We start from the raw sequence: 13299 nt of genomic DNA on the forward strand, positions 1-13299 counted from the left end.
CCTCAACTTAAGTAGAACTCTCTTGGTTAGCCTCCACGTTTCAGCCCCATAGGTGAGTACAGGCAAGATGCAACTGTTGTGCTTATATTTTATGTGCAGTAATAACCGCTTCAGCTGGCTGTTGTCGTGCTTATATTTTATGTGCAGTAATAACCACTTCAACTGGTCTACTCGATGTGTTGGTGTGTTTTGTACCTTGTGCTTTCATGCTTTTTTGAATTTTATGTAAATGTATGCCACTCCTGCTTGGGCGCTCAGCCGGCAGTATGTTCAAAATAAATAAAATAAAACAAAATAAAAGCGATTTAATATTGGCTTTGCCAATGTTCTCATTGCGGCTTCAAATTATGGGCAATGTATACAAGAAACAGCGTTATACATCGAATATGTACGCGGATTTTAATTGCATATCAGCACTTGAAGGCAGCATGCGCTTAATGCAGGATGACTGTTTGCATTTAGATACTGTGGACTAAGCGCACTAGATCCCCGATGTCGGAATAGTCACGTACAACTACAGTGCGAATATATAGAAGGAAATTTATAGTGCTAAATAATGCTTTCCATGGAAACTTTCAGCGAAAATGTTTAGCACAGCTTAATTCGCGGGCTAATAATGTCATCAATGCATAAAAATGCGCCATCAGAGCCGGGGAAAGGGGCCACGGGTTTAAAGACGTCAGTGAAGCAGTCCGAAAGCTATGAATGGCGCATTTGTAATATATACAGTCAAGAAGGTTTCTGCTTTCAGGTTTGCAATGGAGAAAAAGGAATTCGCTGCTCAGATTGCTCTGAAATGCTTCGTCTTTAGCGAGAAATAGTATTAGTGTTAAGACGACCAGGGGCAAGCACCTGGCCGTCGCGGCGAGCGATTCGTTAAAGTTTAAAGACGATCAATAAGTGAATGAGAGCGTCTGGCTCAACGTATTTATGGGCTTCTGGGACATTAGCGCCTATGACGTGCGTGCTTTCATGGCTGAAAGGGAAAAAGAGTGCAGGGGTAGTTATTTTTATTCTGCAGTCTTCTGCACCTCCACCCAGATTGACCAATCGCCTGCCCTTTGCCGCGAGGCCTCGAAGTAGAGGCGACCGAGATAGCGGAGCTGGCAGTGGGTCTTCTCAGCAAGAGACAAAGCTAAGGCCACAGCGGAGGCAGCGCGTAGCACAATCGATGGCGCCGCCGTGACCCGATTGCGGCCGGCCGTTTAAAGAGCCCGTGCACTCCGGCTGCTCTAATGGAGCCTCAAAGACCTCCGACCACAGGCCAAGAGCATGGCGTGATCCGGGGTCTCAGCGAGTTCGGGGTCGGGTAACAAGAACTTCAGCGAGACACCACCCGATTGGCCGTCCATCGCTGAAGCTGTTGCGAGGAAAGAAGAATACGGTGTGCAATGGTCATTGAACTTGATCAAACAAAAACGCTGGCGTAAAACTGGAACTGCTGGAAACAAGCTGCTCCCTGGCATCAATCGCAGCTTGATTTGTTCCTCACGGTACATAATAGACTCTTCCTGGGAACGGAGCTAAAATCGCACTGATAGCGTGATGAACGCAAGCAATACGATTGGAATGAAGTTAAATGTCTGCGAAGCAAATGAAAATTATACCGAAGCCGCAAAAAATAAAATAAAAATTAGGGCGAAAAAAAAAAAAGATGACTCTACGTTTACTGGAAACGACGTATGCAGGAGCGTGCATCGTAGACAAGGCTGCCGAACGCATGATCGCGTTGGATTCGTCTTTATTTTCGGTGCCCTTTGAGTCGGTAATCCAAAAATCATTTAAAATTAGCTTAACATCATAGACATTTAACGCTTCTCGTCTCCACGTGCAGCACTGTAAAAGAAAGTTCTGCACAATTTCATTTCAAGCGCTACTAACGCAGAACTGATTGATGACGTGTTCAACATGTTGCCGGTGGGTGCTGATTATTGTGACATTAAGAGGAGGGTAAAGCGATAGATTTTTCTGATGATAAGATAGTTGGTGAGAAAACATCGATATAGACGGCAAGGGGATCCACTCCTTGCCAGCGTACAGGAATAAGCATAGCCGCGGCATGCCGGCAACCCACACACGCTTGTTTGTTTCACGTGGAACATTTTTAAAACAGTGAGTTCGATGTTAGGAGGCCTTGCAACTCTGTCAGGCTGAGAGATATTCCAGTCATTTAACTGCTAATTTGTGACCCCTGGTAAATCGCTGGTGCCTCTTTGAGGGCAATATACAGTTTCACTAGCTAATGGAGCCATATGCGCTCATAGACTCTTGTTTCACGGCTTGATGGATGAAGACACTCAGCGGCGCTGTGCCCTGGTCGCAGAGGAAGTGCCGAATTGCCTTCAGGCGCCACAGCTGAATACATCGTCAGTCGATAGCTGCGAGCCGCTTAAGAATGCTTGTTAAAAATGATGCCTTAGTAGATGAATTTACTTGTTTGCTGCATAGTAGCATTAATATGACGCGTCCACTCACATCTAGAAAGCACCCACTGTTGCTACTTGCTTATAGGCCATAGCGTTGCGTTTAGGCCAGCAAAGGGGCAAAACACTTTTGAACAGCTGCCCAACGGGGCTGCGCCCATGCTTGCATGGTGGAGCTGTGGCGATGCATAACCAGCTGTCATTGCGCGACCGCGGGGGATGATAGTAAAGAACTTCTCGAGATCTGCATACTTTGAAAGAATGATCCAGATTCGTGTTCTTTTCTTCTGCCTTCGCAGACAGGCTTGAGAGGGCCGGCCGCATAAGCAGCGCCGGTCGGCGAATCTCACCATGATCTCGGCTATGCCTGCGGTGGCCGTGCGCCGCGAGCGGCGGCGCAGCAAGAGCGGCCGGGGCCTGAGCTCGCGCCAGGGCAGCGTGGCATCGTTGCCGCACCGGCCGGACAGCCTTAGCACGCTCAGCTCATTGCCGCAGGCCGGGGCGGCACGTCGCTGGCGCCAGCGGGGCGGCACCATCCAAGAGCAGAGGGCACGCGTACTCATCTACCTGGCCACTCTGCTGCTGGTGGCCGGGCTCATCCTGCTCTTCATCGGAGTCGGCGCCCGCATCACGCACACGAGAACCGTGGGACTGCTCTTCATCGCTGTCGGCGCACTGCTTTGTCTCGTCAAGGTCGGTAACCTCATGTTGCTACTGTGTTCTGCCGACAGTGACAGGTTCTTACAAGCCACCTTGCGGTCACTGCACCGGCGATTGTGCCATCGTATAAAGATTTAGATGTTTAGATGTTAATTAAGACCCATAATTGGGGCACCACTATAGATGAGTAGTGGTACGTAGTGGCAGCAGGTGGCTCAGTTTTGGCTGTGGCTTTGATAGAGTGGTGCACTTCAATCCTTAGTTCAGCGTACTGTTTCTCAATATCGCTGTCGTCTGAGTTGGCTGTACGCATGCACCACTGACATTTGTGGTGGCTGAAACTTACCGGGAGGTAGCAGTGTCGATGTGAAGCATACTGCTAAGGGCGCATGCAATGGAATACTTTTCATGCTAGTTCCCGACGACAGGTATTCTTGTAGTAGTGTACAGAAACGGTCAAGCCGTCTGACGTAAAAGTCTTTTTGCCCCGTCGAGTTGTGCAAGGGACGTCTGAATGGAATTCTTCGTTATTTTTTAGTACAAGACAGTAGTTTCAAGAAGACGCCCTTGGCTACTTATATAAGGTATTATAGGTGCTCACCTCATTACCTCACCAAGCGCATGCGTACATCTTTCACATTTAACTTCTGCCAAGCTCTAGTATGGATGAATACTGCGACAAGCTTCGGTATTCAACATGATGGTCTTAAAAGCAAATACCCAAACTTGCATGCTATAAGAGACACTGATTGTCTATGCAATAAATGTTGACTGCATGTTTCAAAAAGTCACGATTGCATGCGCAAACAGAGAAGAATGACAGAAGAGAGAAGCACTGAATGCAGCCTTTTCTATATCTCGCGTTTGCAGCAGACGTTTTTAAAACACGAACTTGCGAAATCGCCCAGCTTTACTTTATGGGGCATCTATTCAAGTTGAGTTTTTCAGGGTAATCAGTGAGGCAGTTGGTTTGATTCACATACCACCGTGTCAAAAGCAGATATCCAGTTCTAGTAATGAGGGTAGTATTTGGGTTTTAGGTAATAGATGATAGCCTGACACATGTTTATTTGCTAAGGAAGCTTATGCTTACAACCTGCTTGTATCCTCCATGGTGGGGTGCTTTGAAGAAATGGATGTCACATTAATGATGGAATTTTAAATAACGTTAAAGCTTGCTTATATGTCGCGGACATATGAGCATCTTCATCTGGAGAGGCTTTCGGTATCAGTTGTAGCTAAAACTGCCTTCGGTAATGTCAATTTTCATTTTCTTTAACCAAAATAATGACATCGACCATGTAGCAATATCTTGCCAACAAAGACAGGTGTCATCTTTTTTAACGCTTAAAATATCATGTCTGCGCGTTGTTGGAAGCGTTTTTCTTCTCAAGGCCCAACGGACAGTGGCTTGTTCAAACCTACGCTTTGATTTCAAGCCCCCAGTGATAGTATGATACATGCATGACTTTTTCTCATTGTATGCAGTAGCAGATGACACCGACCTTCGTTTGCGTGCAGTTTTGACAGCAAAACAAAGAAATAGATCACGTGCAATTTAATTTGATTTGTCCAGTGCAGCAGCGCACTCTTCATAACTCTACTGCCTTTGGGCAGTGCTGAAACGAACACTCGATGTCTAACTATTAATGAAACAAGAAAAACTCAATTCGTAATAGTGAACACTTAAACTTTAATGTGATTCGTGCATTGCGATTGGCTACAGATGGGCTGTTCGACGTTGCAGTTCGCTATTCGCCAGCCAATCTCTGCTCGCGAGCGACGACACCGGTAGACGTGTTGCGAAGGCGCTCGGGATCCTACCCGGCGTGACGAGCCTTGCGACAGTTACAAGATGCCCTCGCGTTTTCGAGATGAGTTCGGCATAGGTAAGTCAGTCTTGCCGTGTGAGCACTGGTACTGAGTAGTAGGATGAGCCTGTCGTTGAGGTCATGGGGACAACCCGGTGCTCCTTTCAGCGTTATTCCCGCGGTAATGGTATACCCATATTTCTTACTCATCGTGTAAACTTTTGCACAATGGTCATTTTAAAAATGGCAGGTATAGCATATACAACTTCGTGAAACCTGCGACAAAATGCCGTCGTGTAGCTCTTAGAATTGCTTGCCATAGAGCACCTTGAAAAGAAGATTCATGCCGCCGGATACCATATTAGCACCTTAACATGCCCTATTAAAGCCAAAAGCATTATCTCTGAAATGCTATTTTAAGGTAGAAGCTGATAATAAGGGGTGTCTGCTCTCATATTAAAAGCCAGAATGAACTCTACTAATACTTTGTGCCCTGATATACTGTCCAATTTCAGGTATAGATCAGCATACAAAATAAAGTGTTTCATATCTTTTCTGCTTGTGCGAAATCGGCTCAGTCACGCTGGGGTAAGATCAGACGTACCTGTTTAGTCAAAGGGAAAGACATCATGTGGGCATCATCAAATGATTTTGGTTGCTCATTAAACCCGAGGGCAATGCCCGGATAAGTGACATTTTTAAACAGCACATCTCAAGTTATTACAATGGCGTGACAAACTCTCCTCTGCCAGCCCTGCGTTCCATATCATTCACTGATTTATATTGGGAACGTTATGCGCCAGAGGTCACATAGGACGTTATTCTTGTTGATGTAGAATTATGGCTAATGATTTTAACGCCGTGTAAATTTTTCATGCTACTCCTGCACGCAGGTCTTCATCACGCCCGAGCACCACCACACTATCGTGCGCCGTGCGCGGCTGGTCTCTTCCCGCGACTCGCTTTACGTGGCTCCAGCCGTGAAGAGTGTACCTGAGGAGACCGTGGAACAGATGCGCCGCGAGACCCAGGAGTCGGTGCCGGCTCCGATGGCGGACGGCGTGCCGCCGCTCGAGCTGCGACAGCCGGCGGTGCGGAGCAACAGCAACAGCGGCAGCAGCCCCGCGCACAGCCTGCATGCGGCCGAGACGCAGGGCCTCATATCGGACCGGGGTGATGCGCCGCTGGCCGATGGCCGCTTCTGAGCGCCGCCTACACCGCGCGACGATTTCTACCTGCATCCTACCTGATCTGCCACCGGACCAGAGACAGCGCTACGGTCTTCAATGTGGCCGCATCATCGCTTAGCCACAGCGCTTGTCTGAAAACGTCTAGGAGCACGCGTGCGTTGCTATGGGCCTGTCGACGGTTTCTCAACCACCAATCGGCACGCAGGAATGTAACTATGTGAGTGACTTGCGAATGGCTCTGTTGGTCCAGCGCACGCCTTCCGGGATGCCAGGAATGCAGATGTTGAAAGAATTGGTCCTAGAAAGCATAGAGACGTGTGGCATCTGCCAAGTGCTCTCAGAGCTGATGGCCCTCGCTATTCAGTCAGTCACCGCTGCTAGAATGCGGGTGAGGCGCTGTGTGGCCCGACTTTTGCGAGGTGGCAACAGTGCTAGTGCCGCAACCACGATGTCTGTACATATGTAAAGAACCGCAAAAATTTCTTCGACGAATATGGATCAAACAGAAGGAGATGCACTGCTGATGTTCTAATGAGCCGAGATAGAGTATACATAGAGCAGTGAAGGAGGCGAGGTGACTGCTTGTCAATGCGCATTCATAAGCATTCTGATCTTTGAACGTGCTCTCGCATTTCAGCACTGTTGTGGCTTCAACATCAGGGCCTTTTATATCTTGACAAAACCTTATCTTTAAAACTCTGCAGCTACGCAAAGGCATAAAGATCGGTCCATAGATCCCGAAGTTGCCGAACATCGCTCATTAAAAATATGACCTTCAGTATCAGGGCAGAACATGTTGCCGTATGGAAGCAGGAACTGTACAGAGAAAAGTTAGTTCCTTATTGTATTCTGCACTGTTGTTTTTCAGGACATCGTGAAGCTTTTACTTGAGTATGGATTGTGGAGATATGCTTGGTCTTGTTTACTTTAGCCATAAAAACAACTCCTCGCGAGATGGCTGTTTCGTTAATAGTGATCAATTTCTCGCCCACTAATTACAACCTGACATTACGAGCATATACGTACAAACAGCTTCGTGGATTATTTATGCCTATAGAAGACAGCTCGGACTCCCCCTCCCCTTCCCTAAAGGAGTGGGATGGATGTTGCTTGTGCACCTTTTAATGTTTCTCTAGGGGTGAGCGGACGGTCGTAAAGCGTTCAGCTACCGCCTGCGGGGTGTTTGACAGGAATCTATACATATGCGATTCTTTTATGAGTGTTACCATTTTGGAGACTTCTGTCTATCCAACGAATCATCGAAACGAGCCACTTTCACAAAATGAGCTTGCTATATACACTCTGCAGCAATTATTAGCGTTAGCGATGCAAGAAAATATTGAACTTTCGTGCAGGGTCCAACTGGAATAGAATGTTCGAATCGCTATCGAAATGCTCTCGTCGAGCATTTCCGGATAATAGGTCATGTCACGTCAGATAAAAATGGAATCGCTCGACATATATCTTAAAATGAATAATAAGAAACTGAATGCCGAAGAAGTATACAGCAAACAGACCTTTTTGAGCAGTGAGGATAATGCATGTAAAGAAGTTTGAAGAAGTCGAGAAGATTTTCAAGCTTGCAAACAGTGAGCAAAAGCAAAATGCGCTATGTAGTTTTTGTCCATAGGAATTCCGAGTAAGGCCTAGCCATGAGCATGCGCGTCGAGGAATTAACGGAGAAAAAAGTAGAAAAGAGAAGGTCACGGTAATTATAACAGAGTCTAATGAAAGGCGCGATTTAAAAAACAATTGAAAATCAGGGATAAGAGCGTAATAATTGTAGAAACCGGGCCGTAACCTAGCCCCTTTTTCACAATTTTTACTCCTACTGAGTGACACCTTAAGGAACCGAGAAACCAATATATATATATTTATATACATCATGCACTTTTTACTTTAATTTTTTTATATGCTCACATTTGTAACCAGGATTCAGTTCTAGTTCAAGAGACGTTTATGTCTACCAGTGCTGTGCTTTGTAGGGACTGAGGCACTTAGTTACTATATGTCCCAGTACAAAGCAAGAAGTCGCAAGTTGAGCACTGCTAGCTTTACACTACCACCAGCTGTCGGCGTTGGCGCAGTGCTTTCAACAAATGAAGTTTATTCGATGCGCATCTTATAGTTGCTTGTTGCCTTATACACTATGTTGTTCGAGTCAGCTTCTCACCGAGTAATGGCCCCAGCGATGCTCTCAATCGAAGCGCCGTGGCTTGTTTCACCTGGATAATTTCGCACTGACACTCCCATGCAGCTTAATAAAATACATCTCTCCTTGTACATTTTGAGAAGCGCCCCACTCACTTAATAGCCCCACTTACAGCTGTGGACTGATGGTAATACGAAACTATTGCTGGGTGGTTGCTAAGCTCAGCTGGAACACTGGCAACTAAAAAGAAAAAACTTCGTAAAAATGTGATCATAATTAGTAATTGCGTAATCTGAAGCTCGACGGAACGCTATCCTCTAGGGTAAGGCATCAATAAAATTGGAGACAGCGTTACTGACCAAGCCAGACCAAAATAAGCTTATTGTGAAATAATATTCCGCATGGGACCTGAAACGTCACTTTCGCTTTTTTTAACTTGGTCAGGGATCCAGTCTTCATATGGTAATAATGATTAGTAAGTGCACATAATAGCCGTGGAGAAAAATATAGATGTTAAAGTTGAAAGATTTTACTAAAATAACAAGGTTCCATTCTGTCTCGTTGTCATCTTCACAACCAATGCCGGGCTATCACTGCTATCAAAACACCCAGACAGCTATTAGACTATCCTTTCTTAACTAATTATGAAACTATTATACTTGTGCAGCTTCTAGCTGCCCTTATGGCTGTATGAAGACTAACATGTGGCGCCTCTGCGAATCTTACTTTTGGAAAGTTCTTTGTTGCCACTTACGAACGCCAGAAAAGAATTTTTTGTGAACACGTGTTAGTGAAATTCGTGGCATATCTGTAATTATTTCTTTTGGTGGTATTGCAAGGGTGATTAAAAGCTTTCGGCTAGGCAACCAAACTGGCGGAATTGAGGTCTCAGCGACAGTTTTCATATATTCTTCAAATAATAGATGTTCAACATAATAACCACGCTGAATAAACTTTCCCACTGCATGCCTTACTTTCTTTAATGAAACACACGCTTTGGACATTTAGATAAGCAGGCTAGTTTTTGTTAAAACTTGCTGTTTGGCAGTAATGTTTTTGACATGGAAGCTTGTTTACAGCACCCAAATACAATGCACGGGAAATCTCAACGCACGAACCAGTTGTTTTCCAATGCCTGTGACCAAATACTGAGACGCCTAGAAAAAACGACAAAATGTACGGCCGCTGGTGTCCACTCCTGCAGCTTCCTTTATGGTGAGAAATATGACAGGTTTTAAATAAGCATATGCTGCTCAATTGTTCTCACAACGCCTTTTCCGTAATGGAGGATCATACACGCAAAAATTGATATTCACTTGAGTGATGTTATCTATTACCTTTTAATATTTTCCAATTTTTTAGATGGCGTATGATGTTTACTTCTTGTTGATGCTTATGTACACTCAAGATGTTGACAGCTGTAAACATCTTAAGGGTGTCATGACGAGTGCCAAGTATAAGAGTTGCCAATGATATTCAAAATAAAACTTGTGGCGCTTAAAGCTCTGCATTGTATGCAATGTAATAGTCAGAGCGGAGTCTGCTTTCAAGAGAGGCAGGATTAAAAAAACAAACGATGTTGCCTTGCTGAAAGTGACATGAGACAAAACAAAAGATAACGTTTTTTTTTTTGCAATTCGGGAAATTTGTTTTAAAGCAGTGTTGCAGTTATTATCTGCACTGCGGGACGTTTGCAGTGAAATATAAGATAGTGAACATATCTATGTTGTTTACTGGTAGAAATATCTCCACCACAGACAAATGCTCAAAAATTATGTCAGAGTGGTCGGGCACCTGGAAACACATTAGGCGTGCTCTGGGAGGCCTTACGAAACATGAAATGCTGCAGATTCCGCCTTTATACTTTTTGTATCAATAAAAATACAAACACGTAGCAGCATGCATGTTGCACTGGTAGTGAGGTTGTGTTGACATCAATGCTGTTACGGTAGGGAACGTGCTTCATACCTCAGAGCAAGGCATGCAACGAATTCAAGGAGAACAGCAGATGTTTGCTGCCGGATAAATTAAAAAGAAATGCTGACATGATAAATAATTTGCGTGGTTTTAAGGCTTTTAATGTCCGCCCTCTGCTCCACCATAGCCGGCGGCTGTATTGGCATTAGTCAGAAAATCTATGCCTAATTTCAGAAACTTGCCTGCCCCAAATCGCATTTCTCCCTTTTTAGTGTCCTTGAGTGGTCGCGAGTTTATTAAGAGGGCAATGATAACAATATTTATTGAAACAAAGGTAGATCTTTTCACTGATATTAAATGCGTATATTCTGCACATTTGTATTTTGGTTTTCATCAGAGGGCAAGAAAATAAGATTTCAGCCTTGATGCTGGCTATTTTTACAGCTTTCAGGAAAGGGGCTCGCAATATTGGTAGGTATACTGGATGGTCATACGGCTCTGAGAATATATCGAATGCTGAGAGGTTTTCGTCCGAGGAGTGCAAAGATGAGAAGTCGGCCTAGTGAGATGTTTTGAAGAACGATACCCGACGAAACACGGACAGGTGTTTTTATCTGCTCACTGCATTCCATATTGCTATACAACGCCCGTAAGAGAAATGAAGCTTTGCGCTTTACAACTATTTGCGTCTCACTGGTTGAACGGTTCAGACTTTTGGGCGACCAGAAACACCGTCGTTCGACACAAACTTATTCAGCCACGTTTTTTATTGACTCACACGATGCACGCGTGCATACCTTTTAGGAGGGAATGTAATCGCGTGCTTTATGTATTAGGCTTGTAGTAAGGACTCAGTACGAACTGACGCTTTGCTGAGCACGTTTTCGCTTGGCAGGGCGGGCAGATTAGGAGGCCGAGCTTCTCGTCTGCTGCTTATAAACTGTGCGAAGTTTGCATTGCTCGTCTTTGCAGTCTTTGCCAGTCAAAACGTTAAGGTGTATCTGAACAAGAGCGGACAGAACTTTTCCGTGTAGTTTGGACAAGCAATAGTAGACAAGCTACTTTTAATGAAGTTGCATACGAATCGGAGCTTGCAATCTACTATAAAAACGAACCCAGACATGGAGGACTATTCACGATCTGAAAATGCCGTTTAAAATTGTTAGCAGGATAATGCGTAAAACGTCTAAAGCCTAGATGTTGGTGTACTAATCATTATGGCTACCTACGTACAAAGTTACTGGTATAACGGATATCTCTAGATGTCTTTAGTTGTGAGGGGCTCTACTTCATAGTCAAGGTGGTCTGCCCTTAGGCAGCATGAACGTTTACGACTAGGTGTGTATTGACTACTAGATAACACCGGCAGAGTTCTCCTTTGAGAAAGTATGAATAGATGGCCGACAAAAATATTCCATCGGCCTTTGATTTCTCTACAATAGCCAGGAAAGTAGACAGGCAAGCTCTAGTTTATCGCTGACGAAGAAACGTTTTCCCGCAACACACAAGCTTTTACAACAAGGATCATCTAATGCATTTACGAACACTATTTAATGAATGTGGTACGCTTAACTACAGTTTATCTTACCGTCGAAGCGCAACTGCGAGGGCGGTGACATCAAGAGTTCTGTCTGTTCTTGTGGAACGAAGTGTGTCAAGAATTTACTGATTGTGCCTGCGCTGCGTATCTATTGTTGTTGCCGCTGCTACTGGGTTTTGTTTGAACGACATTTAAATGTTTGTTGAGTGCGCCTGTGTATACTGCAATTGCTCGCCTCGGCCATGGTGTAGGCCATCTCTTCGCTGACGATGTATGTCTGCTTGCTTTTGCTGTGCGACGCTGAGCTTGATGTGGAGTTTTGTTTGTGTGAAGTTTTATATGTATGCGCTTTATATTATACATATGCGTGTGTGTGTGTGTGTGTGTGTGTGTGTGTGTGTGTGTGTGTGTGTGTGTGTGTGTGTGTGTGTGTGTGTGTGTGTGTGTGTGTGTGTGTGTGTGTGTGTGTGTGTGTGTGTGTGTGTGTGTGTGTGTGTGTGTGTGTGTGTGTGTGTGTGTGTGTGTGTGTGTGTGTGTGTGTGTGTGTGTGTGTGTGTGTGTGTGTGTGTGTGTGTGTGTGTGTGTGTGTGTGTGTGTGTGTGTGTGTGTGTGTGTGTGTGTGTGTGTGTGTGTGTGTGTGTGTGTGTGTGTGTGTGTGTGTGTGTGTGTGTGTGTGTGTGTGTGTGTGTGTGTGTGTGTGTGTGTGTGTGTGTGTGTGTGTGTGTGTACAAAGTTTTTGTTGAAGTTTTTGGATTGCTAGTCGGTGATGTGCTTGCCTTGTATTCGGTTGTCTTGCTTCCGAGTTTCCAATGCTCCAGTGTATTATTAATCACAGTGACCACATTGGTCTGGTGAACAACTTTGTAATCTTGTCATTCAGCTTTTTTGGCAGGTGCTAGCCCGCTTACAGAAAACTGAGGTGATCATGACTTTTCACTGCAGTTTGAACGTAGTGCTTACTGGCAAGATCTTGGCGAAGGATTGTCATCAGGGAAGCATCTATTGCTAAAACAATGCTTCAAAACGACGGCAGTGATCACTGTATCATCGGCTGGTACGCTGGTACATAGCAACATGATGAAGGGTTCTTTAAAGCAAAATGTGTGAAGCTGATAGCAGAGGTTGATCTCTGCTTACAGAATCAAAGGCCACTGAGCTAGCTTGGCCACGCCTGTTACCACAAAACATAATCTTCCCAGCAGTAGCCCGGGGGCAAAATATTTGTTAGGATATCACAACTGAAGCATTATTCGGTCGCGCGAGAAGGCGGCATACAAGGCAAGTGAGGACGACGCTTGACATGTCGTTGTGTTTTGTCCTCTCTGTGCCGCATTCCTCGCTCTACTCTCCTTTCGTTAGAGAGCATGGGAATAAGGGAAACCTATTTCGGAGCCCCTATTTGCGATGTGACAGTCGGCCTTTTATGTGAGTACTCACGAGAGCTTTATAATAGGAGCCGGTCGTGCCTGTGTTACGTCAGCTGCTTGCAGTGTCAGCTCGGGTGAAATGTGAGCCGCATTACTGCAAATCTCGAGCATTTTCTTTCAACCATTAGGTAAGCCTGTATGACCAAAATAAGCAATTATGTAGACAACGTATATTAAAA

The 13299-nt window shown here is 45.0% G+C and overlaps 1 protein-coding gene across 1 annotated transcript; it reads left to right on the forward strand.

Annotated features, from left to right (window-relative positions):
- Positions 1–2774: 2774 nt before the first annotated feature.
- Positions 2775–6146, forward strand: LOC146190193 (uncharacterized). The gene is made up of 2 exons (XM_084603387.1): positions 2775–3116; positions 5788–6146. The coding sequence occupies exons 1-2, from the start codon at positions 2775–2777 to the stop codon at positions 6097–6099; spliced, it is 654 nt and encodes a 217-aa protein (XP_084459513.1). The 3' UTR covers positions 6100–6146.
- The last annotated feature ends 7153 nt before the right edge of the window (positions 6147–13299 follow it).

The sequence above is a fragment of the Amblyomma maculatum genome, chromosome 5, assembly GCF_055883805.1.
Source record: "Amblyomma maculatum isolate TAMU_Amacu chromosome 5, ASM5588380v1, whole genome shotgun sequence".
Taxonomy (NCBI): Eukaryota; Metazoa; Arthropoda; class Arachnida; order Ixodida; family Ixodidae; genus Amblyomma; species Amblyomma maculatum.